Raw genomic sequence first — 26,447 nt, forward strand, 5'->3', positions numbered from 1 at the left:
TTGGCATACAGTTTTTCATAGTATTCTCTTATAATCCATTGTATTTCTACGGAGTGTGTTGTTATTTCTCCTCTTCCATTTCTGATTCTGTTTATTTGAGCTTTCCCTCTTCTTTTCTTTGTAAGTCTGGCTAGGGGTTTATCCATTTTATTTGTCTTCTCAAAGAACCAGCTCTTTGTTTCATTGGTCCTTTCTACTGCCTTTTTTGTTTCAATAGCATTTATTTCTGCTCTGATTTTTATTATTTCTCTCCTTCTGTTGACTTGGGCTTTGTTTGTTCTTCTTTCTCTAATTCAGTTAGGCATAGTTTAAGATTGCTGATTTGGGATTTTTCTTGTTTGTTAAGATGTGCCTGTATTGCAATGAATTTCCCTCTTAATACAGGTTTTGCTGTATCCTATATGAGTTGGTATGGCATGTTATCATTTTCATTTGTCTCCAGGTATTTTTTGATTTCTTCTTTAATTTCTTCAATGATCCATTGCTTGTTCAATAGCATCTTGTTTAGTCTCCACATCTTTATGCCTTTCTCAGTTTTTTTCTTGTAATTAATTTCTAGCTTTATAGCATTATGATCAGAGAAGATGCTTGTTATTATTTCAACTTTTTAAAATTTGTAGAGGCTTGCCTTGTTTCCCAATACATGGTCTATCTTTGAGAATGTCCCATGCGCGCTTGAGAAGAATGTGTATTCTGCTGTTTTGGGGTGAAGCGTTCTATACATGTCTATTAAGTCCAACTGTTTTAGCTTTTCATTTAGCTCCACTGTTTCCATGTTGATTTTCTGTTTGGATGATCTGTCCATTGATGTGAGTGGGGTGTTGAGGCCCCCTACTATTATTGTGTTATTTTTGATATCTTCTTTTAGGTTTGTTAATAGTTGCTTTATGAACTTTGGTGCTCCTGTGTTGGGTGCAAAGATATTTATAAGCGCTATTTCTTCTTGATGAAGTGTCTCTGATCATTATGTATTGGCCCTCTATGTTTCTCTTTACCTGCCTTATCTTGAAATGTGTTTTGTCTGATATAACTATTGCAACACCTGCTTTCTTTTGTTTGCTATTAGCTTAGAGCATTGTCTTCCATCCCTTCACTCTGAACCTGTGTTTGGCCTTGGAGCTGAGGTGTGTTTCCTGGAGGAAAGAAATTGTTGGATCTTGTTCTTTCATCCATCTTGCCACTCTGTGTCTTTTTATTGGAGAGTTCAATTTGTTTACATTGAGGGTGATTATTGATGCATGAGGGCTTAATGCTATCATTCTGTTGTTCATTTTCTGGTTTTCCTGTATTTCCTTTGTTTCTCGTCCTGTGTGTTTTAGCGGTTACCTATTGACTTCTGCAATTTCTTATGCTGGGTCTTTAGCTTTTTCCTTACTTATGTTTTGTGTCTCTGTTCTGTTTTTTACTTTAGTGGCTACCCTGAAGTTTGCATTCAGAACCTCGTGCATAACATAGTCCATTTTCTGGTGTCCTCTTACTTCCTTAGCCTAAACTGATTCAATCCCTTACCTCCTCCCCTCCTAAATTATTATTTTCATCTCTTATTCCAACTTGTGTTGTGAGTTTGTGGTTAGAGCAATAAAACTATCTTTGCTTTGGTGATTTCCTTCCATTTATCCTAATGCTATAGCTGATTATTTGCTAACCTATTCTCGTTCTATCTATTAGTCTCCCTACTCTGTATTTTGTGACCCCTTTCTCCCTTTTTTTTTTTCTTTTTTCAGGTATAAGAGCCTTCTTGAGGATTTCTTGTAGTGGAGGTCTTGTGGCTACCAAGTCCCTTAGCTTTTGTTTGTCTGGAAAGGATTTAATTTCTCCCTCATACCTGAAGGATATGTTTGCTGGATAGAGTATTGTTGGCTGAAGATTTTCATCCTTTAAAGTTTTGAATATGTCATTGCAATTTCTCCTAGCTTGTAAGGTTTCCGTAGAGAAATCCACTGAAAGCCTGATAGGGGTCCTTTGTAGGTTATTTTCTTCTGCCTTGCTGCCCTGAGTATTCTTTCTTTGTCATTCATTTTTGCCATTTTTACTACTATATGCCTTGGAGTAGGTCTTTTTACATTGACAAATCTAGGAGATCTGAAAGCTTCCTCCACACACACTTCTTGCTCAATCCCTAGTTTTGGGAAGATCTCTGCTATTATGTCACTGAGCACACTTTCTGCTCCATTTTCCTTTTCCACGCCCTCAGGAATTCCGATGATTGTTAAGTTGCATTTTCTCATTGAGTCAGCTATTTCTCTGAGATCTTCTTCAGTTTTTTTAATTCTTAGTTCTCTTTATTCCTCTGTCTGGAGGCATTCAACCTGTCAATCTTCGATTATGATAATTTGCTCCTCTCTGGTGTCTACACAGGCATTCAGGGAATCCGTATTCTGTTTTATCTGATCCATTGTATTTTTCCTCTCTAGTATTTCTGATTGATTCTTCTTTATAGTTTCAACCTCTTTTGTGAAGTAACTGCAGAACTTGTTGACTTGTTTCTCTATATTTCCCTTTACCTCACTGAGTATTTTGATGATAGCTATTCTGAACTCACTTTCACTTAGTTTACCTATTTCCAAGTCCTCAAGACATAATTCTGTGTTTTTATTGTTTTCCTTTTGGACTGGAGCTTTTATATTTGTTGGATGGTAGAAGAGCAGTTTTTGCACATAATGCTGTTATTCGGTTGCAGTTAGAGCCTGTCCCCACTAGATAGGGGTCAAGAGCCCCATATTCTGAGCCCTCTGCCTTCAGCCGCAATAGCAGTGTGCAGCGTGGATTGGGGGAGGAGGGGCACTTTCTCTCGTGCACAGACCTGGATTCTGATCAGCTCTCGCTCTCTGGTTTCCTGGGGCCCTGGCTTGATGGGGTGCCCCCATGAGAAAGCTTTCCATTGTTAAAGGGCTTCCACTGCACAGGTCTTTGGGAGTCCTGCATGATGCCGTAGAAACACGATCCCTCCCCTGCTCCTTCCCTCACCCGCGGCAGTGATCCCAGTCTCCAGGGGAGGGAGCGAAGTTCTCTCTTACCCTGTTCAAGCTCCTCCGAGGGTGGCTGCAGCCTCTCCGCCCTCTGTCATTTGGCTCCTGTGGGTCTCTGATGATCTCTGTGTTATTAGGATTCTTTTGGTTGGAATTCAGTTGTTCCTTTTGGTTGTAACTTGGAGGGGAGAGAGTCCTGGGCGAGCTCACTCTGCCATGTCACTGATGTCACTCCGTTTTTGCCAGTTTTAATCAACCACTTTATTATTTTTGTAATACAGATAATCCTAAAAAACAGGCTTTCCTCTCTTTCAACATCTTTGAAGATGAGAGAATTGATACGCAAGGAGGAGTTCTGTGCCAATCTTCCTCTATTTTGTAGGTGTGATGCTGCCACAGCATGGCCTGATGACCAATGTGTAGGTCTGCACCTAGGATTCAAACCTGTGAACCCTGGGCTGCTGAAGCAGAATGTGCAAACTGAACAGTGGGGCTGGCCCCAGTATACTTTTTTAAAAAAAATGAGGACCTTGTTTTACATAGCCACAATGCCATTATCAGTGTTTATATTCTTAAGAAATCATCATAAAGTCAATGTCTCATCACCTAGACTCTGCTAAAATCAGGAAATATCGTATTTGTGATCATCTTCTTACCTTTGCATGTACTGAACAATGTCATTCTTGGTGTGATTTATTAACAGGAATGTAGCTGCTCCATCATGATAATCCAAAAATTTAATAACTGTAGAATTCTCAGCCAAGTTAACTTCTGCTATAATACCTCCAAGCTAGAAGAAAGGAAAAGGAAATATTCTCTTTGATCATTTTCCAAAGAATACTAATAACATTTAATAATAAAACTATTCCTAACAATACTTTCTTTTGATGACTTAGAAAGCAATTCAGGATTTTATACTGCATGTCTGGGAAACCATGAATCTCAATTATTGGATACAGATAGATCAAATTCCAGATGTGGTATATTCTAGTATTCTAGGTACTCCGACAAATTTTCTGTATAACAATTTAATTGTTTTATGCCTCAGTTTCCTTTTAGTACTTTTCCCCTTTACAAAAAGAGATGTTTGTTCATTTCTGATGAAAGGAAAAAAAAATCAGAGACAATTTTGATACAAAAGAATAAAATATTAGTAAGTATATATTAGCTTCTCTAATCACACACACACACAAATCACGTACCTTATTATCTAGACGCAATAAAATACAATTTTCTTGCTTCTTAAAATGTATCTTTTTGGGAGGGCCTTCATTTCTTTCAACTTGAATCAGAAGTTTATTAGAAGCATCCTCAGGCCAAAAGGGGATACACTAAAACATATGTAACATATTGAAAAAAGACTGTATCATAAAGACCTTTATGATTTTAATAAACCCATGAGAGTACACTTAGACTTAAATCTCTTCCAACACTAGCAGTAAAGCACCTCAAGAAGCACATATAAAGGAATCCTGTGTAGACACAGAGTAGGGTGACTGTGTAACATCAAAGACAGGAGAGGACCATGAGGCAGGTAAGGAGAAAAGAAAGATGACCTCCAAAGAAATGACAGAATCACAGCAGAATTTTCAACAAAAATGGAAGCCAGAACACAGTGAAGTAGAATCTACATGTTGATAAAAAATAGAATTGATTATCAAGAAAAATTATCATAAAAGAAAGATGGTGATAAAAAGTTGTAGGGATAAACACAAACTGATGGTCTTTACTTCCAAAATCTGCTCTGAAGGAAATTGTAAAGGATGTTCGTCAAGAAGAATGATCCCAGAAGAATGGTTTAAAAGTAAGAAGGTATAGTGAATAAAAATAGCAAATGCTTCTCTTACAATCCTAACATATTTACAACAAAATTTATTCAAAAGTAAAATATTCTATCAATCTCAGGCAGTCTTTCAGAATGCTCTTATCCAGAGGTCTAATAGCTGAAGATGGAATAGAATCAAAATTTTACTCCTGAATCACTAGCACCTTCTTAAAATAACTGGCTTTAACCCACACTGTAAAGGCGTTCCTAACAGCTTCCCAGACAATAAATCATTTCCTTCTTTTTGCTGCATTTATACCTTATCTAGTCTTCTACTGCTGTATTTAACCTCATGTGGTTACTCATTGTTAAATGTCTACTTTCCTTATCAAGCAATGCATTCTTAGATGGCAAAGTCTGTTTTTTAATAACTAAATATCTAGAGCCTGGAACTGAAACAAAATAGGGGAGGGAGGAATTAAAACATTACATAGTGATTTCAGGTACCTACCTTCAAGGAAAAATGAAAATCTAAAGAGGTACATTTTTGAAATTCATCTACCCACCTGCTCTACATCAAGAGAGAACCATTTATCATTTCCCTCTTCAGCCACTGATATCCGATATTTGCTTTTATTTTCAATCATATAAAAAGGGGTAAATGTCACAATTCTGGTAATGTTAAAACTGCTGAGGTATATAGTGACACCAACCTAAGGAAAAAAATATTAACACTTGAAAAACTGTTACATTCTCATAACATCCTTATAAAAATTAAGTAGTCAATAGACACAGATTAATAAAAGTTTCTTGATGAGCATAGAAGGAACTCACTTGATATTCCATTTTCAGGCCTTTACATTTGACAGCTCCATGACTACCAACAGTATCAATTGAAAACTGATCTGACAATTCACTATCAGTTACCATAAGCTGAACCTAGGAAAAAGTATTTCAAATATATTACAATTTAGGTACCTTTAAACCTTTCTACATAAATTGATAAGCTTTTGCTTTTGAGAATAAACTAGCATTATACTGTTAATGCACTAAACCTTTCCCAATACTAAATTCTAATCTTTTTAACCTCAAATATTTAATAAATGTTATTTCTACCTGTTTCATAATATTTTATTCTTCAAAACTCTAAAAACTAAAAAAGTGATAAACAGCTAAAGAAAAATGAAAGTTAAAAAAACCTTACATACCTTATTGTTATTAAAAAAGTGCTTTGGCTGAAAAGAAAAGAGAACTGGCTTTTTATAATTAGGTGGATGCTTTCGATGAATTCCATCTGCTTTATACTGCAACATTCGACCAGTTTTATTGACCATCCAATAAGGACTATGAAATGCCACAACTGTCTGGCCAGTATTATAAGTCACATGGACAGCAATATCTAAATCAGTCTTTTCTAATTCTGTAACACAGGTAAAATTGATGAAACTAATATCTTGTTGATTAGATTTTATATGATATTCACTTTTCCAGTCATGATTAAGATAGTCAAGTAATTTTAAACGTAGCTTTGCTTTATCCAACTGTACAGTACAAATCTGGGCTGAATGTCCTTCATTTAGAGTAGAAACTCTATGCTCAATCCCCTGTAATAAAAAAAATGCAGTAAATTTTTAAATGTTCCAGAATAATATGCCAAAAAATTCTATTTAATGATTCCAAACGCTATACAAAATGCTTTTGAAATACCTCCGTCAAAACAAGTGAGAAGAGAGGGCCTACAATGGAGAAAAGAAAGTCTCTTTAACAAATGGTGCTGGGAAAACTAGACAGCCACATGTAAAAGATTAAAAATTGACCATTCTTTTTCACCATTCACAAAAATAAACTCAAAATGGATCAAAGACCTAAAGATTAGGCCTGAAACAGTAGGTCTTCTAGAATAGAATATAGGCAGTACACTCTTTGACATCACTTTCAATAGAATCTTTTCGGACACCTAAGTCCTCAGATGAGGGAAACAATAGAAAGAATAAACAAATGGGACTTCATCAGACTAAAGAGTTTCTTCAAGGCAAGGGAAAACAGGATTGAAACAAAAAAACAGCCCACTATTTGGGAAAAAATATTTACAAGCTACTTATCCGACAAAAGGTTAATCTCCATAATATATAAAGAACTCACACAGCTCAACAACAAAAAAGCAAACAACCCGATCAAAAAATGGACAGAGGACATGAACAGACATTTCTCCAAAGAAGATATAAGGATGGCCAACAGACACATGAAAAGATGCTCATCATCACTAATCACCAGGGAAATGCAAATCAAAACTATACTAAGCTATCACCTTACACCCGTTAGATTGGCAAAAATATCCAAAACCAAGCATGACAAATGTTGGAAAGGTTGTGGAGAAAAAGGAACCCTCATACACTGTTGGTGGGAATGCAAACTGGTTCAGCCACTATGGAAAACAGTATGGAGATTTCCCAAAAAGTTAAAAATAGACATACCTTATGACCCAGCCATCCCACTACTGGGTATCTATCCTAAGAACCTGAACTCAGCAATTCCAAGAGTCCCATGCACCCCTATGTTCATCGCAGCATTATTTACAATAGCCAAGACGTGGAACCAATCTAAGTGCCCAGCAACTGATGAGTGGATAAGGAAGATATGGTATATATACACAATGGAATACTACTCAGCCATAAAAAAGAACAAAATCATCCCATTCGCATCAACATGGATGGACCTTGAGGGTATTATGTTAAGCGAAATAAGCCAGACAGAGAAAGACCAACTCTATATGACTCCACTCATAGGTGGAAGTTAACATATAGACAAGGAGAACTGATCGGTGGTTACCAGCGGAAGGGGGGGGGTGGGGGGAGGGCACAAAGGGTGAAGTGGTGTACCCACAACATGACTAACAATAATGTACAACTGAAATTTCACAAGGTTGTAAACTATCATAATCTTAATAAAAAAAAAAACAAAAAAAAAAACCAAGTGAGAAGACTGATATTCAAGTTCCAACTGTGCCAACTGTATAAACGTCTAAAAATTATTTGAGTTAATTTGTAAAACGGTTTAAATGATCCACCTTCTAAGGACTATTGTAAGGATAAAATTAAATAACATAATACAAAACTCCCGTTGGAACTAATAAACATTATAAAACACTGCAATTAGTAAAACATAAAAAAAAAATCTTATCCACTAGTGATTTTAGTTTGGAAAAACTATAAAATGATGAAAAATGTATGAGAAAATTTATGGTAATTGAAAAAAGCAATCCTAACTTTCATTTTTGATTTTCAAAAATCCCTCATCACCCATTTCCAATCACTGTTTATACCGCACCTTATATATCTCTCAAAACTGTTCATTTCTCTCCACCCACACTTCCATTACCTTAGTTCATGTCACCGTGACTTCTCAATTTAAGAGTCCCCTAACTGCTCTTGTCCCCTCTGACCCCTTCTCCATACCACAGCTAAACTGCCATTCTAAAAATTAATCATATCCTTTGGAAACTAGCAAACAGAATGTGATCCCTAAAAGCATCAAAGTAGAAGTTCTATGAGAATGGAACGTAGATGGATAGTTCATCTGGTTATCTCACCAGTTTTTCTGGCATCTCTAACCTGGTTCCTTCCTGTTGTTATAGGAATCTCTTCATCTTAAGATTTTGAATTACTTAAAGCAAAAATAACATGCTATTGACACTGGACATGTTAATTAACATTCCACAAAATAGAATGGTAGTGGTGGTGGTGCTAGAGAGGTAAGTAAATGGCAACCACGTGCCTGTCAGGCACTGTGCTAAGTCCTTTACATATTATATCTAATTTGATTTTCCCCATATCCCAATCATGCAAGTTTTATACTATCCTTGTTTTATAGACTAGGACAAATGATTTAAAAAGACAACATAACTTTCCTAAAGACATAAAGCTAGTAAGTGATAGAACTAGGATTCAATCTCAACTCTGACAGTGAAATATAAATTTTTAACCACTCTATCTGCCAACCATATGGAAAAATAGATATTCTTAAACCAAAAGTACATTAAATTTTTCCCTCCCCCCAAAAAATTACCAGAAAAGTGTAAACATACAGTAAATCCCAATAATTAATAATTAATAGACTATAATAAAACCAATAATCAATAGACCATAATAAATACCTACTTCCTTATATTTGATAAGCATGGCAAATGGAATATTTACTTAAAATCTTAAGATGGACAGATTCCCGTTAAAATAAAAGGAAGGAGTCAGATGTAATCCGTTAAAACAAAGAGTATTTAAAACAAAAAGCATCTTTATAGGTCACAAAATCCTTTTAGAGAACTCCCACAAAAATAATATAAAATAATGCAATAAATAAAGTAGATTTTTTTTTCCATTTAAGTCTAGTACTTGAATATTATCATTATTTTTTTCTGTGTGAGGAAGATTGTCCCTGAGCTAACATCTGTTGCCAATCCTCCTCTTTTTGCTTGAGGAAGATTGTCCCTGAACTAACTCCTGTGCTAATCTTCCTCTATTTTCTATGTGGGACACCGCCACAGAATCGCTTAATGAGTCGTGCATAGGTCCGCGCCCAGGATCCAAACCTGTGAACCGTGGGCTGCTGAAGTGGAGCATGTGAACTTAACCACTAAATCATGGGGCTAGCCCCCTGAATATTATTTAATACTAATTCTCATACTTATTTCAAAAGTTAGTATATATCTTTTAAATATATGACATACAACCCATACATGAAAAGATTAAAAAACATATATTCAAAAACTGAAACAATATCTTCATCTGAAGTGCTACCTTCAGATGATGTGATTATAGGCAATTTTTATTAACTCTATTTTCTGAATTTTCTAATAGAAATATATAATACTTTCATAAATGATTTTTAGAATGGCATATCATAGTTGTGTGTTTAATCAGTAGCCAGAATTTTAAGGTAAATTAATGGAAAAAAATTTTTTAAATCCTCTTTTTATACAACATGATTGAAACATTTCTTTTCCATTTGAAGAATATCTGTACTAACTACTCACCAGGACTGTTAAAACACTGTTCTATTGTTCATAATTTTAAATAACTAAAGCTACGAGATCAAAGACAGGAAGGCATTAAAAAAATTCCAGAATACCTCTACATAATAAGCAATCTTATAAGGAAGAAGATTTTGGAGTAGGACAGGCGGCCACAGATGCATTATGTATGGTAAGTCCCAACCATCTTCTGAATATACTGACAGAGATGTTAAATTATCTTTTTCTGGGACAATATTAATGATAAATGGTTTCTTGGAAGAGGTTTTAGGTCTACATTTCTTCTTTAGAAAAGTGCCATCATTTTTTATAATTTCTTCAAAGTCAATTCCTTCACACATTTGATAGTCCTCATCTTCTGGCTTCAGAAAAAGGAGTGATCTGTATAAAAGATTAAACAATATGTTTTAAAAAATACATTATGATTACAGCTTTAGAAAAATGAAATTACCTTCCTCCTTAGTAGTGTAATAAATTTTTATATTTTCACATTCTTCTTAGAGATAGGTAGAGAGAGAGACAGATATTTTCATCTTAACTTTCTGGAAACTAATCAAGTTATTTGGGTTATAAAAGAAAATTTTTCTTACAAAGTTACTGTCTTAAAAGTATGTTTACAAGATAACTGGTTTCTTACAGAAAATACATAATCATATAGATCATATATGCATAGCTAACATATACAACTATCTGTGACTTGTACATTTAACTTAAAAAAGTCAGCTTTCTTCAATATGTGGCCCTAATAGGAAGTAAATGTCGCAACTGAGTTGATGAACTAAAAAAAATTTGCTTTGAAAAATTAATCACCAGCTTTTCAAAGTTAATCAAAGTAAGCTCTCAACACTGAGCATAGTTGCAGAAGTAGTTGAAGATAGTGATAAAACCATTGGGTGTCACATATGATTAATCCTTATACTTAAATATCGCATTCTTTGTTTACATTTCAATTATATCTTAGGTTTAATAATTTTTATTTATTTATTTTTCCTTTTTCTTCCCAAAGCCCCTCAGTACATAGTTGTGTATTTGTGTATTCTAGTTGTGGGTCCTTCTAAGTGTGGCATGTGGGACGCCACCTCAGCATGGCCTAATGAGTGGTGCCATGTCCACAACCAGGGTCCAAACCGGCTAAACCCTTGGCTGCTGAAGCACAGCAGGCAAACTTAACCACTTGGCCATGGGGCCGTCCCCAGGTTTAATAATTCTGAAACTTAAGCTGTGTCCAAATATAAACACTTAAGAAATACTTTTATATTTGTAAAACTAATCACTTACGATTATGACACTATTATCCCTTACAGATGAACAACTGTCTGGAACAACTACCTCCAGTTCGATGATTTTTCTAAGCTCTAGTTCTAAAATTTTAAATATCTACTACATATTTTTGTAATGATATCTCATGGTGCCTTAAATTTGCTAAAGTGAACTCTGAACCCTCCATACCCACTTCTCTGTGTGTCCTTTTTCAGGAACTTTCAGCTACTGGCACTCTGGACTATGAAATAATATTAGACTCTTCCATCTCCCCTGACACACACACAGACATAATTATCTCTCAAATCAGTTATCAGATTTAGCCTATTCTCTCTGTAATTTTTATTCTCTTTTCTATTCTTATTTCTAATATTTAAAAATAAAAACTTAATTTTCTGTAAACTAATGCCAATAGACTTATCCAGATTATCAAGACATTTATTGGATCCATTATTTACCAATAAGAAGGTAAAACTGGAAATGAACAAATGAGTCAGTCATTCTTTACCCTTAAAGAGATCCCAATAAGGTAGGAAATGTAATGTTAAAAGATAACTACTGCACTGCAATAGGCACCAAAAAACACAGCAGACTGAGGGCATGAGGGTGTGGTTAACTCTTTCTAGACTGGCCGCAGAGTGTTTTGCAGAGGTGATAATTTTTCCAAAAACCTTTGTCCTGAAGAAAAGACTAGAATAAGAGAAATACGAAAGGTTAAAGGAAAGTTTAAGAAATGAGTGTGGAAAAAACATGAGAGACAGATGATCAATGGCAAGATGTTCTGAATGAGATAAGCTGATAGAGTGATGGTCTTGATTAAGAACTCCAAATGTTCTGAGGGAGGAAGGAAGAAACAGATGATATTAAAGATGAAGATAAAATTTACATAAATGGGGGCAACAAAATGAGGGAACACCTACTTCACTGTGAACTTGAACTATCTTTCAAATTTTATCTTTCAACATGCACATTATGCTCCAAACTCCAAGTATTTTCTATAGACCTATACAAACCCTGTGCTTTCATGCCTCCTTATCTCTGTTCATGCAATTCCTTCCACTTAAAATTGTCCTTCTCCGCTAATCTCCATATTACCATATTTTACCTATAATTCATGTACCTCGCCCAGGAGTGAATAATTAATCCCTTCTTTGTTTTCCACAACTATAACTCTTTCTGTAACTCTCTACAATTCATTTGTTTTCTACTTTCTGTATTTAGATAATATATCAATCTCTCAAGGGGAATAGCCATGCCAATTCATCTTGGTATCCTATAGTAGTGCACTGCATGTAACAAAACACCTGATAAATGAAATTAAACTTAAGAATTTAATGAATTAATTAAGAATCAGTATATTTAAATTCTACAGGGAAAGACAGCCATTTGTTAATATAAGACTTCATATCTTAAGTGTACCTATGTCTAAGCATTGAATTAGAAGAGTATCTGATGTGAAATCCAAGCTAGTCAGTCACTAATTATTTTAACTAAGATTAACTTCCATGTAACAAATTAATATTTAGCCTTGAACAAAAAAGTGTAAAGAGACTCTAGTAGCCTAACTTTTCACTTATATAGACATAGACAAAAAATATGTGGCAATAATTTTTTTAAAATAAAGCAGAATGCCATTAACATTTATTATCCAAGTACAAAATGGATTTAAAGTTCTTCACAGAAATTTTCAAACATATTTTACATGCTATCTTTAATCCAGTCTTGTAATTCACCCAAAATCCTCTCTAGAAGAAGTTCAAATACTATAAAGAACTATTTTGTTGCTGTTCTCATAACAATTTAATTCTTTCCTTCAGCAAGTGTGAACTAAGCAATAAAATACTCATTGGGGTGAGCAGGTCTACTATCTGAAATATGTACCTAAAACATGACAGACGGTCTTTCAAGCATTAGGGATCCAATCCAGAACTCCTAGGACAGGTCGGAATGAACAGCAGCAGGGAATATTTAAGCACTGCTTGTAATTTCGCCTCCATCTTTCTGGAGCATAGTTCTAAGTGTCCACGTCTAGTGTGTGTTCTCAAATGGTACTTACACAAACTATGATGCTTATGCAACCCATAATTATGAGACTAGCCAATCATAAGTAATGTTACAATTTTAATAACCCTTTTATAATCCAGACAGTTTTAAATCAAGTTTAATTAAATATTTAAGATTGACGGACTATATATCTCTATTGCCATTACAATCTATCTCTGAACAATTAACAAATATGTAGACAAAAAGATAAAATATTTTATATTTCTAAAGGAATTTCAAAAAAATTCTATTATAAAACCTTTGAAAAGTAAAAATCACTTCCTAATAGTGTATGTAAATCCAGAATCATGCTCAATTAGACTTTTTTTAAAAAAATCATGAATATATATGACTATGATTATGATGGCTATATTGCAAGCATGTAATAATTGTATTTACTAGTAAAAGCACAAATAATTTTTATGGTATACATTAAATACATTAAATTAAGTGATATTTCTTAAGAAAAAAACCTTCTAAAGTCCTCTGAAACTAAAATAAGCTAGATGAGATGACATATTAACAGGATAGGTTTAATCAAAGTTTAGTAATTTAAAGATGGATATCTCCATCAAGTTAGAAACTAAAAAATTCTATAAGAGACGTTAGAGCAAACAAAAAAAGAAAAAAAATCACCGGTAAAATGCTAATGGTATGTTGAATTCATTTCCAGGTGAAGCCGTTCCCAATAAAGTGTCCCTTCCATAAACAGAAATTGGGATTGAAAAATGGTTTCTAATCTGGGAAAGAAAATAAATAATATTTAATACCATTAACCTAAGAATCTAAAGACATTTAAAACAAATTCCATCTAAGTATCACAACAAAGGAACTATGAGGCAATATTTACCTTGTTCATATAAATTAGAAAAGAAACAAACATGCAATTGCAGTTATGCTCTGCATAAGGATGTTTCAGTCAATAACAGACCACATATACAAGATGAAAACTGTAAATCCACATATTCAAGAAGCTATTAAAACACAGGTATAAGAAACATGAAGTAAACTATACTAAGAATCATTGCAAACTAACTTCTTAAAACCAGTGATAAAGATCAAAAAATCTTAAAAGCATACAAAGAAAAAATTGAAATATTTCATAAAAAAGCAAAGATAAGAATAACAGCAGATTCTGGTCAGAAACACTATAATCAGTCAATAACTCTCATGAACATAAACGAAAAATTCTAAACATGATTTTAGCAAATCACTTCAATAACACATTAAAGGTTAATAATACTTCATGACCAAGTGAGAGTTATCCTGGGAATGCAAAGTTGATTTAACATTTTTTTTTTAAAAGCTTGGCCTTGAGCTAACATCTGTTGCCAATCTTTGTCTTTTTTCTTTCTTCTTCTCCCCAAAGCCACCCAGGACATAGTTGTATATACTAGTTGTGGGTTGATTTAACATTTAAAAGTCAATCAATCATTATTTAATGTAACAATTAAAAGTAAAAAATTAAAAGTAACAATTAAAAATGTAACAGTTAATTCACCATATCAACAAATTAAAAAAAAATAGACTTCTCAATAAACATAAAAAATCATTTGACAAAATCCAACATCCATTTCCAACAAAAACTCTCAGCAAACTAGAAACCGAAGGGAGCATTTTCCACCTGAGAAAGGGCATCTACAAAAATATTACAACACAAAACATACTTAATGGAAAAGAAATGAACACTTTCCCTCTAAGATTGAGAACAAGGCAAAAAATCCACTTTCACAATTTCTATTCAAATTTTACTGCAGATTCTAGCCAGTGCAACACGCAAGAAAAAATAAAATAATGCACATCCAGATTGGAAAGGAAGAAGTAAAAATGTCTTTATTTGCAGACATTATACCGATATGTATAAAAAAGCTACTAGAACTAGTAAGTCCATCCAGAAAGGCTGCACAATACAGGTTAATATAAAAATCAACCGTACTTCTACTAGCAATGAAAAATCAGAAATATCTAAAAAAAAAGCCAACTTTATCAAAAGTTTTGAATAAAAATTGAAAACTTGAGTCAAAAATTTAAATGGAAATGGAAAGGACTTAGCCAAAACAACTTTGAAAAAGAACAAAGTGCAACAACTTGTACTACCTAATTTCAAGACTCAGGATAAAGCAGTAACTAAGACAGTGTGTAACTGGCATAAAGATAAACAAATAGATCAATGAAACAGAATAGAGAGTTCAGAAATAAACATACACAGATATGGTCAATTCTCAATGGAAAAGGGATAATCTTGGCTGGAACAACTGAATAGCTCTATGGAAAAAAAATTAACTTCAACCCTTACCTCACACCATATACAAATATTCATTCAAAATGGAATGTGGTATATCCATATAGTAAATATGGATATACTATTATTTATTATTGTTGTTATTATTCAACAATATCATTATTAAACATGTAACTGCATGTAACATTAATACATAAAAGCTGATACATACAAAATTATGCTGAGTGAAAGAAGTCACACTTCATTTTGTACTCCACTCCATTTACATAAAATTGTATATTATATAAGTAATGTACAACAAGAACACACCAGTGGATGTCTGGGAATGGGGAAGTATGGAAAGAGGAAGCTTTTGGGGGCCATAAATATGTTATTTACCTTGACTGTGATGAAGGTTTCATAGGTATATTTTTGTGTCAAAACTCATCAACTTTAAATATATTCAGTTTATTGTACATTAATTTTGCCTCAATAAAGCTGTAAAAATTTTCTCTCACCATGTTCGCTAATTAAAATGAAAGGATATATACATACTAGAAAGACCTAAACCAAAATATTGATTTTTTTAATGAAATACTACAAAAAGATCTTACAAAACAGTGCTATAAAAAATTACAGAAGTATATTCAACAAAATCCTACCACTGCTCATATCAGAGTAGTATAATTACTGGTAATGATTCTTCTTTTTGATATTAGCTATATTTCTATTACAGTTTGTATCCTTTTGGTAGTAACTTGTTTTAGGGTTTTTTAAAAATTAGTAAATATGCATAATATGACCCCACAAAAGAATGGATCATGTCCTACCTGCACTGGGGAGCGAATTGTTATCTTCTTACTTCCTTCTTCTCCATCAATTTGACAAACGATAGATCTTTCGACTCCAGACTCTCTGTGTCTCACAGTGTACAGTCGTCGTCCCACTTTTGTTAAAGGAATTTTATCCGTAGCAGAGTGGTTAGCAGGTGCTAAATTGAATATACATGTCGGAAAATGTTTATTATAAATCATCATATATTAATTTTAAGTAGGTGTTAAATACCAGAAACATCAGATGATTTTTTAAACTTATGAATAACAGTGAGAAATAAATGAAAAGCAATAGGATATATCAGAGTATATGAGGAAGCCATTTGGTCTAAAACTAATTTGGCCTGAACTTGTTTTCCCAAAAGGGCCTGATGTGGCCTGCTGAGCATGCATTGTACATCTGCTTAAATATTTACTATGTCCCAAAGACAAGAATGATGCCCTTAAAGATAAGGATTTAATTTCCCCCATACTGGCATTTCTTTAAGGATAAGCACCTCTCCCTAAGGATTAATCACTGACCTGCTTGTGACCTCATGATGACTCACTTTGTGACCACAACCTGCTGTTCCAACAAAGTAATCTCATGACTGTTGTAAAAGGGACATTCCTATCATATGTGATGTATGCTCTGTTCCAAGATGGTATATAACCACTCTGTACACCCTGCTTCTTTGGTGCCTTTCCTTCCTTGGGGAAGGAAGGTCCCAGGCTAGTCCTCAGATCTAGCTCATAATAAACTCACCTCAATTTTGATTTACAGATTGGTTATGGATTATTTGCATTGACAATAGGCACTGAAGTGTTTAAAGCATTTTACCAAAAAAACCTCTTTATTGGGAAAAAAAAATCTCATTCAGTAGTGTAACCTAATATAAACCATTCAAAAGTAACTGACTAATGAGAGGAGTTATTATAAAATACAGGAACACTAATCTCTGGTTTGCTGTCATAATAACCAGAACATAATACCTTCAGGCAGTCACTGGCAATTGCCAAGGTAGCTGCAATTCTTCAGTTTTAAATTTTTCCAACAACCTGTGATACTGTGTGATATCTAAGATTTGATTAAACAAAATTTTATACATATTTATCTACTATACATACAAATATTGTATTGGGGGTGAATTATTTACATAAACCCCTCTTCCAATCCGTAAAAGTGTTACTTCAAAAAACAGAGGTAAAATTAATGAGAACAATTCACTGATAATGCTGGGACAACAATACCTGAAACCTAGTCATTGTTTTACATCATTTTGAGACTAAGAGAAAGCACTAGCTATTAGTTTTAGTGACGCCCACCATGTCTAATTTATCTTTCAAATGCCCTCCTCCATAACTAGTATTTAAATATCAGAGTATCAGAAAGTGGTGTGGGTGAGGCTTTGGGACTATAACTTCACAATGAGTGGATATTATGATAATTTAAGAATTTATTTACTTTCACCTCTCATTAAAATGAAAAACTTCTGCGAAGCAGAAAAGACAAAGGAAAAAACCTCCACCTCAATAGGCAGAACATAAAAACCATTTACAAACTCCAAAACCATGACAATGTGCCATTTTCATGAATTCAAATCTTATTTTGAATTTATCCAGCTGCAAAACTGGTGGAATACTACTGAGTTATACCAAATGTGGTTAAAACTACAACCACCAATAGCTATAGTCTGTAAAAGCTGAGTGAGAATGAGATCTAATATTTCTCTTCCCAAAAATATAAAGCAGTAAATTACCATGCTCTAAATAAAGCAATGGATAAACAAAGTCAGAATTTGGAATAACAAAGATATGGTGACAACAGCAACCAAAGCCCTACAAAGGAAAAAAGAAAATTCCCAACCAATTAAGCAGGAGGAAAAAAACCTGTAAGATACCATAAATGAGTAAAATGGGATGTAAAACATAACTTATAAGAAATTAAAATCCCAGGAAAGTAATTTATCACTTACTAAGAAGAATGAAGAAGAGCTTGCTGCTTAGGCTGGTCATTGCGTTGAAATGATCATTGTCTTTAGTTCCAAAATAATCCATACTTAAACTTTCCTCATTTTTCAATACATATGATTTTGCCATAGGAACATTGAGTACGCTAAAAGAATCACTTGGTGAAACAGTGATAGTAAGTCCAAGAGAATTTAAAATCAGAAATGGTGCGAGATCCCTTACGAAGACAGCTGAAGGTCTAGTGGCAGCTTCTGTAAACGCCTAATAAAGACGTTATGGTAAATAAAATAAAACAAAATGTGGAAACTAAATGACAAGCAGAGCATTAATGGACATATGACAAATAAACTAATAAAAATCTTCTTATTCAATAAAAGAAAAGGGTTAACTCAGACTAGTACATCAACATTTAAAGTTTCAAATTTATTTTCTTACCTTGACTAAATTATTTAACATTATAAGGCCACATTTGGATAATGTAATGTTTAGTTGGTCTTTGGAATGAAAACTGATGACAGTTTTATATTCTGGGACTTTGTAATTTTCTTCTTCAGTATCTGACTCAACAATGGCCTTTTTTGCTTTCTTTTTCATCTAAAATGACACACAAATTATAGAAATGTAAGGAAAATGTTACCTGGAGGACAACATAACTCATTTTGCAAAGGAAAGACAAATTTCAAACAAATCCCAATAATAACACTAGAGAGAGTAGTAAATATTATCAGTTCCACTGCCTTACTGGAATTACTTGGACATCCGCCAACTAAGGTCACATAGGACGGGCAGTATGAAATGAAAAATTCTTCTCATCCTCAGTGATACTAAAATGGCGGGCAAAATTTACAAGGAAAGAAAAACTCTTAAAATTACTAAATATGTGTAGCATCTGAATGAAAATTAAAAGCACATACTTCATAGAACATAGAAATTCAGAGCAAGAAAAGTCATTTAGTCTATTAGCCACGCTAACAAATAAAGAACAGAAACCCAGGGACTTAAAAAGCCCACAGTTGGAGAACAGTGCCGTTAAAACCTAGGACCCATGAGGATCAATACCATCTACGTCTTTTTAGGATTCACAGACCCACTGTCCATGTATATTCCAACCTAAAAACCACCAAATAAGTTCCTTTATTCAAAATCCTTTATCTGAAATACGTGGAAAATCAAATGCAGAGATCTAATACAAAAGGCGGGACGTGGCAAGCCAGTCACCTGTTATTACTTTAACTGGCTTTAAACCACTGAAAATTTGCGTGCAGGTTGACTGAGGCAGTATTAGGGAGGAGGCCTGCTAGCAGTTCTGCAGTCTCCTGCTTCAGAAGCACAACTCCATCCATCTAAAGGTCTCGATTCTTACAATTACATAAATTCATAACATATTTCAAACAAATAATAGCATACTTTCTTCTATACATACATCCTTCAGAAGACAAAGGAAACCCGGGATAGGCAACAACCAACAAGAAGATGCTAGAGGCATTTTAACATGGTGATGAGTGGGGACTCTGCAGCCAGAATTTCATCCCACCTGTTCCACTTTGAAGATATTATTACTTTAGAGAAGTCCCTTAACCTCTCTAGTCTCAGCCTCCTCACATGTTAAAATAGAGTTAAAAACTGTATCTTCTTCAGAGGATTGTTGTAAGGGTTAAAGCAAAAGAACATTATTTAGAATAGTGTCTAGTACATAATAAATGTTACAGAATTATTTGTATTAGAAATATGAGGCATTCGTCTTGGGTTTCAAAATTACATTCAGGGGTCAAACAGGGAAGCATATGGCAAGGTCTGTAATAAGAAACTTGAACTTTGCTGTGATTAAAATTAAAGTGTTTTGTGTGGTGTGGACATGCTAAATTTTTGAAAATTCTTTGCAGACTTCAAATATACCTTGATTCCAAGATTCCATGGTCTAAAATCCTCAGTCTGATCAATTTCTAAGGGTTCAAGCAAAGGCTCCCATACACCGAACATTTCATTGTAATAATGCACCTATAGAGAAAATTTTTAATTGTTTAAATACAGCATTCTGATATTTTCTAAAATGATCTTCCATGCTGTTTCCCACCACCATTCCTCTTGGCTGTGCGATTTCTTCTACGTGAAAACTGTTCTACATGCCATTCATGAGTTTCCTATGTACACTCCTTCAGTGCTTTTCTCACCTAGCTAACTGCATGGTCTAGTCTTTAACATTTAATCCAGATAAGGCTCTCTTTTAACCATCTTTCCTCAACTTCCAGGCTGGGCTAAACAACAAAAACTGTGTTCATCTATCATAGATTATTGACATTTTTTAACATGTCTGTCTAGCTCCACCAACTTTTCGAAGCCCTCAAAGGCAAGTTATCATATGATTCAATGAGGGTTTGTTTATTTGAATTCTCTGAACTTCTTGGACATCCTAGATCAAATCTTCTGTAAGATATACAGAATTCTAGCCAGAATTTGAAAATGTGAAACCTAGTCAGCCAATTCTACCTACCTCCATTAGCATATAACTCTGTGTCAACAAATAATACAACAGCTTAAAAATTTTCATATTTATTGATATAAGATAGAATATCAGATTAGTTTCCACTAGACTTAAACTCAAGAATTTAAACCAAAATATCTCTGGGGATTCTATGTAGATAAATTCCGAAGCAAAATATACATTGATTCAAAGCAAATATCTCTCATATAAAGTACTATCACAAAATTTGAAAGATCTTAGTGGATTCTCACTAGAGTATAAAGATTCTATATTATATAAAAGTATAAGGCATATCCTTCTAATTCTTTACATTACTCTTTCTAGAAGAGATTCAAAAATAGTTTATTTTATTTAATTCTTAAAAGAATTTTGAATCTAATCAACAACTATTAAAATATCACCTTTACGTTGATAAAATCAATTGAAATACAAACAATGTGGACATGTTCTCTAAAAGTAAAGTACATATAAGAACAACTACATCAAGGGCACAAATGTGTAAACTTTCTTCCAAAAGTTTTAAGAGCCAACATCATATTTATAATCAGCTTAATTTAAATATTTAAATAAGATTCCCGAAATATTCCATGTCTAGCATTATTTGTTATAAAATCTGGAAAAATACTCTATATGCTTACTTCCAGTTCAAGCTGACAATGGAGATTTATTAGGGTACTCCAGTTTTTGCCTTCTCCTGAAAAACGTGATTTCGCCAAAAGCATAGGCACTGTTCTATGACCAACTCCAGCCTCAAGAACTATAAAAATAGAATCAATGTTCATTCTTATCATCTCTCCTTTGGGTACTAATTCAGTTGTGGGAGCTATGTTTTCAACTTCATTTGGTTCTTCAAGAAACCACATTTTTAAACTCTTTGTATCCTTCTTTTCCCATAAATGTGCTGTAGAAGAAGCTGTTTCTTGTGGGATGGTTTCCTTAGTTGTATAAAGTGCTGAAGTTATGGTAATCACAGTATTTATGATAACTGGTGAAACCTAAGGGGAAAAATTAAAACTAATAAAAAATCTACACATACCACTTTCAAAAATATGTACTTCAAAAAATATTACATATATTTGCTGAAGGATCATGAGGAATTAATAATGAACTAACATTATCACCATGAGATAGTAGATATAATTTATTGCCTACAAAAAATTTTATCATAACTAATTTCAATTGTTAAAATATTTACATGAGTCTTAGTAGAGATTAAACTGATCAAGCGTCATTTTAACTATACATACTAGGAATGTTAGATATTAACTACAGAAGCAGTCAAATGTCAATAATTAAAGTATATGATAATATTCATTATAAAACGTACACTGAATAATAGTATCATTTTGTTAATAAGGTGTCAAAAATATTTTCAAAAACATGGCTTTTTTTGCTTATTAACAAAAGATTTGCTATAATAATTGCTTATTTCCAGGTTTTAATACTTTTTTTTAAAAGTGCACTAAAGACCTGAAAGACTGACTACATTTTAATTTACCTTTAGCGTCAGGGATTTTACTGATACATCAATCACTTGTGGATCTGTCCCTGTCTGAGTAGATTGATAGAACAAGTCACAGGGTTGCAAAACCTATGAAAGAAAAATCAAAACCACTAAATTAACACTAAAAAATATTCTTAGAAGTTTTTATTTAAGACCTTCCTAGTAATAGCTAACTGTATTAAATAAACATATTATTCAAAATAACTTTAAAAACAAGAAACTCAATAACACACTTCTTAATTATGCTCTTTGCTTACTCACTGTTTATGAATAAATAGAAAGTATTAACAATATTAGCAACAATATTAATCTAACAAAGTAGAAGGATTTTTAAATATGCTTAAATATATGAAAAGCCCATAAAATTTATGTATTTTATTTTATTTACCAAAATAAAAATTTATAGCAGTATTTTTTTTTTTTCCCTTTTTCTCCCCAAAGCCCCCTGGTACATAGTTGTATATTCTTCGTTGTGGCTCCTTCTACTTGTGGTATGTGGGATGCTGCCTCAGCGTGGTTTTATGAGCAGTCTCATGTCCGCACCCAGGATTCGAACTGACGAAACACTGGGCCATCTGCAGCAGAGCGCGCGAACTTAACCACTCGGCCATGGGGCCAGCCCCTATAGTAGTATTTTTTACACTATAAAATTGAAACAAAATAATCAACATAGGAAAAGTTACAAAAGATGAAAGAATTATAAATACTATAAATACATTAGACTTACTAAATAATTCTTAATGTAATTATAAATTAACTGAGTTTTCCCTAACTGTGGTAAGCAGAATTCTGTCCTCTAGCCCCCAATGACTCATGTTCCCCCCAAAAGCAAAATATATTTACCTCCTCCTAAGGTTCCTAACAGTCTCATCCCATGATAGTCCAAAGTCCAAAAATCTCATCATCAAAATCTGTTATTTCATCATATACATATCTCAGCTATATCTCTCATTGATTCAAAAATCCTAAATCTCATCTTTCTCTTACCGGCTCAAAGTCTAAAATCTAAATCAAATCCAGGTACTGATGAAGTTCCTGGGTGTAATCTATTAAGTACAGCTGCTAGGGCACAATTGCTCTCCCTCTGTGGAACTGTGAAACCAAGGTGCTCCCACACTCCCAACAAAGAACAGTACAGGCAAAGGACAACAATTACTAATATTCCAGCTCAAAGGGGGAAAAGGAAAGTAAAAAGTAGTCACTAGTCTAAAGCAGTTCTGAAACCCAGCCAGGTAAATGAGTTTCTTGATTAGGTTTCAAAGCCTAGGGATAATTCTAGTGGCTCTCAGCTCCACTCTCTGAGTCATCCTTCCTTTTTCATAAAAGATAGCACAAGTTTGCAGCTAAGTGGTTTTATCATCCAGCTTCCAGTTAGCAGAATTTTGGGGGTCCACAAGTCTCTCTTCATTGGGAACTCCCTGTCCTTCCCAGTCTATGCTGGCAGTGTTTCTGCTAAAATAATTTTCTCAAGAACCTTGAGAGCCTTCTGTAGATTTCATGAGGTTTCACTCCATTAGACAAAAGCCACATCCACAGATCTTTTTGAGATAATCATGGCCTCCTGCTGCGATGGCTAAGGGGTGACACCTTTATGATTCCTAGAGGCCTTGTAGTTTGATTGAGAAGATCTGTGAATACACACTAATCCCTTGAAAGAGTCCTTTGTGTAACTGAACACTCTATGACTTTGATCTGAGGTTTACCAAAAGGTCAGACAATCACTTGATCTTTTTCTCTATGCTATACTTTTGGCTTTTAGCTACCTTATGCCATTTGGAAGGCTGAGAATTATCAAAATCATTAAGTCCTGGTTCTTTTAACTGTTCTTCCCACAATTTATCTCTCTGCTCTAGCACTTTACTATAAACAGTAAGAAACCAGGGAACACCTTCAAATCAGGTAGGTTGTAAATTTCCTTAGCTATATATATATGTTTCACTTACAAGTCCTGCTTTCCACATGACAGCAAGAAACTTTTTTTTTTTTTTTTTGGTGAAGAAGATTGGCCCTGAGCTAATGTCTGTTGCCAATCTTCCTGTATTTTTTGTATGTGGGATGCCACCACAGCATGGCTTGATGAGTGGTGTGTAGGTCCACACCTGGGATCCAATCGTGCAAACCCCGGGCCACGGAAGCAGAGTGTGTGAACTCAACCATTATGCCACCAGGCCCGCCCCCCAGGACACAATTTTGCAAGGCTTTCTGTCATTACATATCAAGCCATCCCCCTAGTTTCCAGTAACATGTTCTTTACTTTCCTTCTGAGCTTTCATTGGCAGTGTCCTCAATGACCACATTTCTACCAAAAGTCTGTCCAACACAACTTAGGCTTTCTCTATCATTCTCCTCAAAATTCTTGCAGCTTATGCATACCTCTGTGTACTGCTCAGTTCTAAAACTGCTCCCACTTTTTAAGCAATTGCTACAAAAGCATCTTACTTCTGGTACAAAAATGTGTATTTGTTTCCTACTGCTACATAACAAATTACCACAAACTTAGTGGTTTAAAACAACACAAATTAATTATTTTTCTGTTTGCAGGGGTCAGGAATCTTGCTGAAACCAGATGTTAACCAGTCAGGTCCTCTTCTGAAGACTTTCAGGGAAACATCTGCTCTGAAGCTCCTTCAGGCTGTTGGTAGAATTCATTTCTTTGTGGTCCTAACTCATTTCTTTGTGTGCCTGCTGGCTGTTGCCAGGGACCACCTTCTACTCCTACTGGTCACTCATGCATCGGTTCTTGCTCCAGGGCCTTCTCCACAACACAGCAGTTTGCTCCTTCAAGGCCAACAGGAAAGCATCTCTTTGACGTTCACCAATTTTCAAATTAGGTTAGGCCCACCCTGAATCTCTCTTTGATTAATTCCAAGTTAACTTATTAGTAACCTGTCCTGTCCACACTCAGCAGGAGGAGACTATACTGAACACATGCAACAGGGGTAGCAAATTGAGGGCCATTTTAGAATTCTGCCTACACTAACCATGAAAAATTAATCAGAAAAAAAAATGACATCCAAACCTATTCCCCAAAGAAATCACATTAAAATCTACCATTATTCTAACAAATCGGCGAGATCAACTGGTACAGGGCTTAAATATTCAGTATATTATTTCTTTAAACTTCAAGGACAGGAAATTATAACCACATTACAACACACAACCCAAGATTTTCAACCTAAAATTTGTGTTATCTCTTCACTTTAGGGAAGGCACCCCCCCCCCCAAGCTATTCTAAATACACATAAAAGTTTCTCTATAACTTGAAGATTTTTAAGTGGCTAGATACTCCCTTCCCAAAATAAATATGAAAGTATGCCTTGAACCTTACCCAATTCCTATATTTTCAAGTCTAGTTAAGCTACTTACGATTAAAACTGCAGCTGGTCATTAACAGCAAACATGTTCATACCAAAACTACATTATAGTCAAACTGTTCATAATATAGTCCATACAGATCAATTTAATGATGTAGAAATATTTCTTAAAATGGAATTATTTATTGTCTCCAACTACATCCATTGTGATTTTAGTGCTATTTCTATCATTTTTTCTCCTTCCCACTCTCACTCTCACCATACTGCTCCCAGCCTTATATGATTTTCACTACTGATGTATTCCTTTTCAGCTGCTACTGCTTCCTTTCAAAGAAGCAATCTTAAGCTATCCAACATCTAGAGAAACCTATGAGAGCTCATTATAAATTTCTATTTTACAAATACTATCTTGGTGGTGGGAAGGACTGCCCCAAGTTGAGGACTACTGAAAAACAAGAAAAAAGGCAGAGTACATGAGTATAGGTATGTGGGTAGATGTGGGGTGGGAACTTGTGTTCTCTGAAACCCAGGTTCTCTGCATATGCTATCCCTTAGTCCTGAAACACACACCTGTGACTGCTCCATCCCAGTTTAACTAGATAATACCTACTCATCCTTCAGGCACCAGCATAAATGTCATCTCTACTGAGAAGCCTCCCCCATCTACTCCTCCAGACACTTACAGTCTTCTACTGTCGAATCCTAAGGCATCCTGAGCAAACTAAATATAAGAACAAATTAAAATATACTCAAATTTAAGATTAAACCACAATTATAAGGCTTATACTATAATCTATAAAAAGAGGAAATTACAGAATTTAAAAATGCAATAACAGAAATTAAGGACTTGATAATAATATTTAATAGCATTTAGACAAAGCAGAACACAGAATTAGTGAACTGAAAGACAAGTAAGAAGAAAATACCCAGGGTGCAACATAAAACAATATGGATGGAAAATAAAGAAATGAGCTTAAGAGACATATGGAATATGGCTAAAACATCTAACAAGAACTGGGAAGGAGACAAATCTAAATCTATTTAAATAGAATGGTGCTCCTCAAACAACAAAATTCACTT

The 26,447-nt window shown here is 34.2% G+C and overlaps 1 protein-coding gene across 7 annotated transcripts in view; it reads right to left on the minus strand.

The window, feature by feature from the left end:
* The window catches only part of VPS13A (vacuolar protein sorting 13 homolog A), a 231,748-nt gene that overhangs the window by 63,276 nt on the left and 142,025 nt on the right, over positions 1–26,447 (minus strand). For all 7 annotated transcript variants that reach the window (XR_011497472.1, XR_006525972.2, XM_014832544.3 and 4 more), the window contains 13 exons: positions 22,048–22,140; positions 21,188–21,544; positions 19,964–20,065; positions 18,503–18,661; positions 18,073–18,328; positions 16,115–16,275; positions 13,700–13,803; positions 9,859–10,141; positions 5,943–6,338; positions 5,569–5,673; positions 5,301–5,447; positions 4,172–4,300; positions 3,626–3,759 (listed from right to left, as the gene is read on the minus strand). Coding sequence is in view for 5 of the 7 variants with exons in the window: in XM_014832544.3 (XP_014688030.2) it covers positions 3,626–3,759; positions 4,172–4,300; positions 5,301–5,447; positions 5,569–5,673; positions 5,943–6,338; positions 9,859–10,141; positions 13,700–13,803; positions 16,115–16,275; positions 18,073–18,328; positions 18,503–18,661; positions 19,964–20,065; positions 21,188–21,544; positions 22,048–22,140 (2,426 nt within the window). In the remaining 2 variants the exon portion in view is untranslated. The remainder of the gene's footprint in view (positions 1–3,625; positions 3,760–4,171; positions 4,301–5,300; positions 5,448–5,568; positions 5,674–5,942; positions 6,339–9,858; positions 10,142–13,699; positions 13,804–16,114; positions 16,276–18,072; positions 18,329–18,502; positions 18,662–19,963; positions 20,066–21,187; positions 21,545–22,047; positions 22,141–26,447) is intronic.

Source organism: Equus asinus, chromosome 23 (genome assembly GCF_041296235.1).
Source record: "Equus asinus isolate D_3611 breed Donkey chromosome 23, EquAss-T2T_v2, whole genome shotgun sequence".
NCBI classification, from domain to species: Eukaryota; Metazoa; Chordata; class Mammalia; order Perissodactyla; family Equidae; genus Equus; species Equus asinus.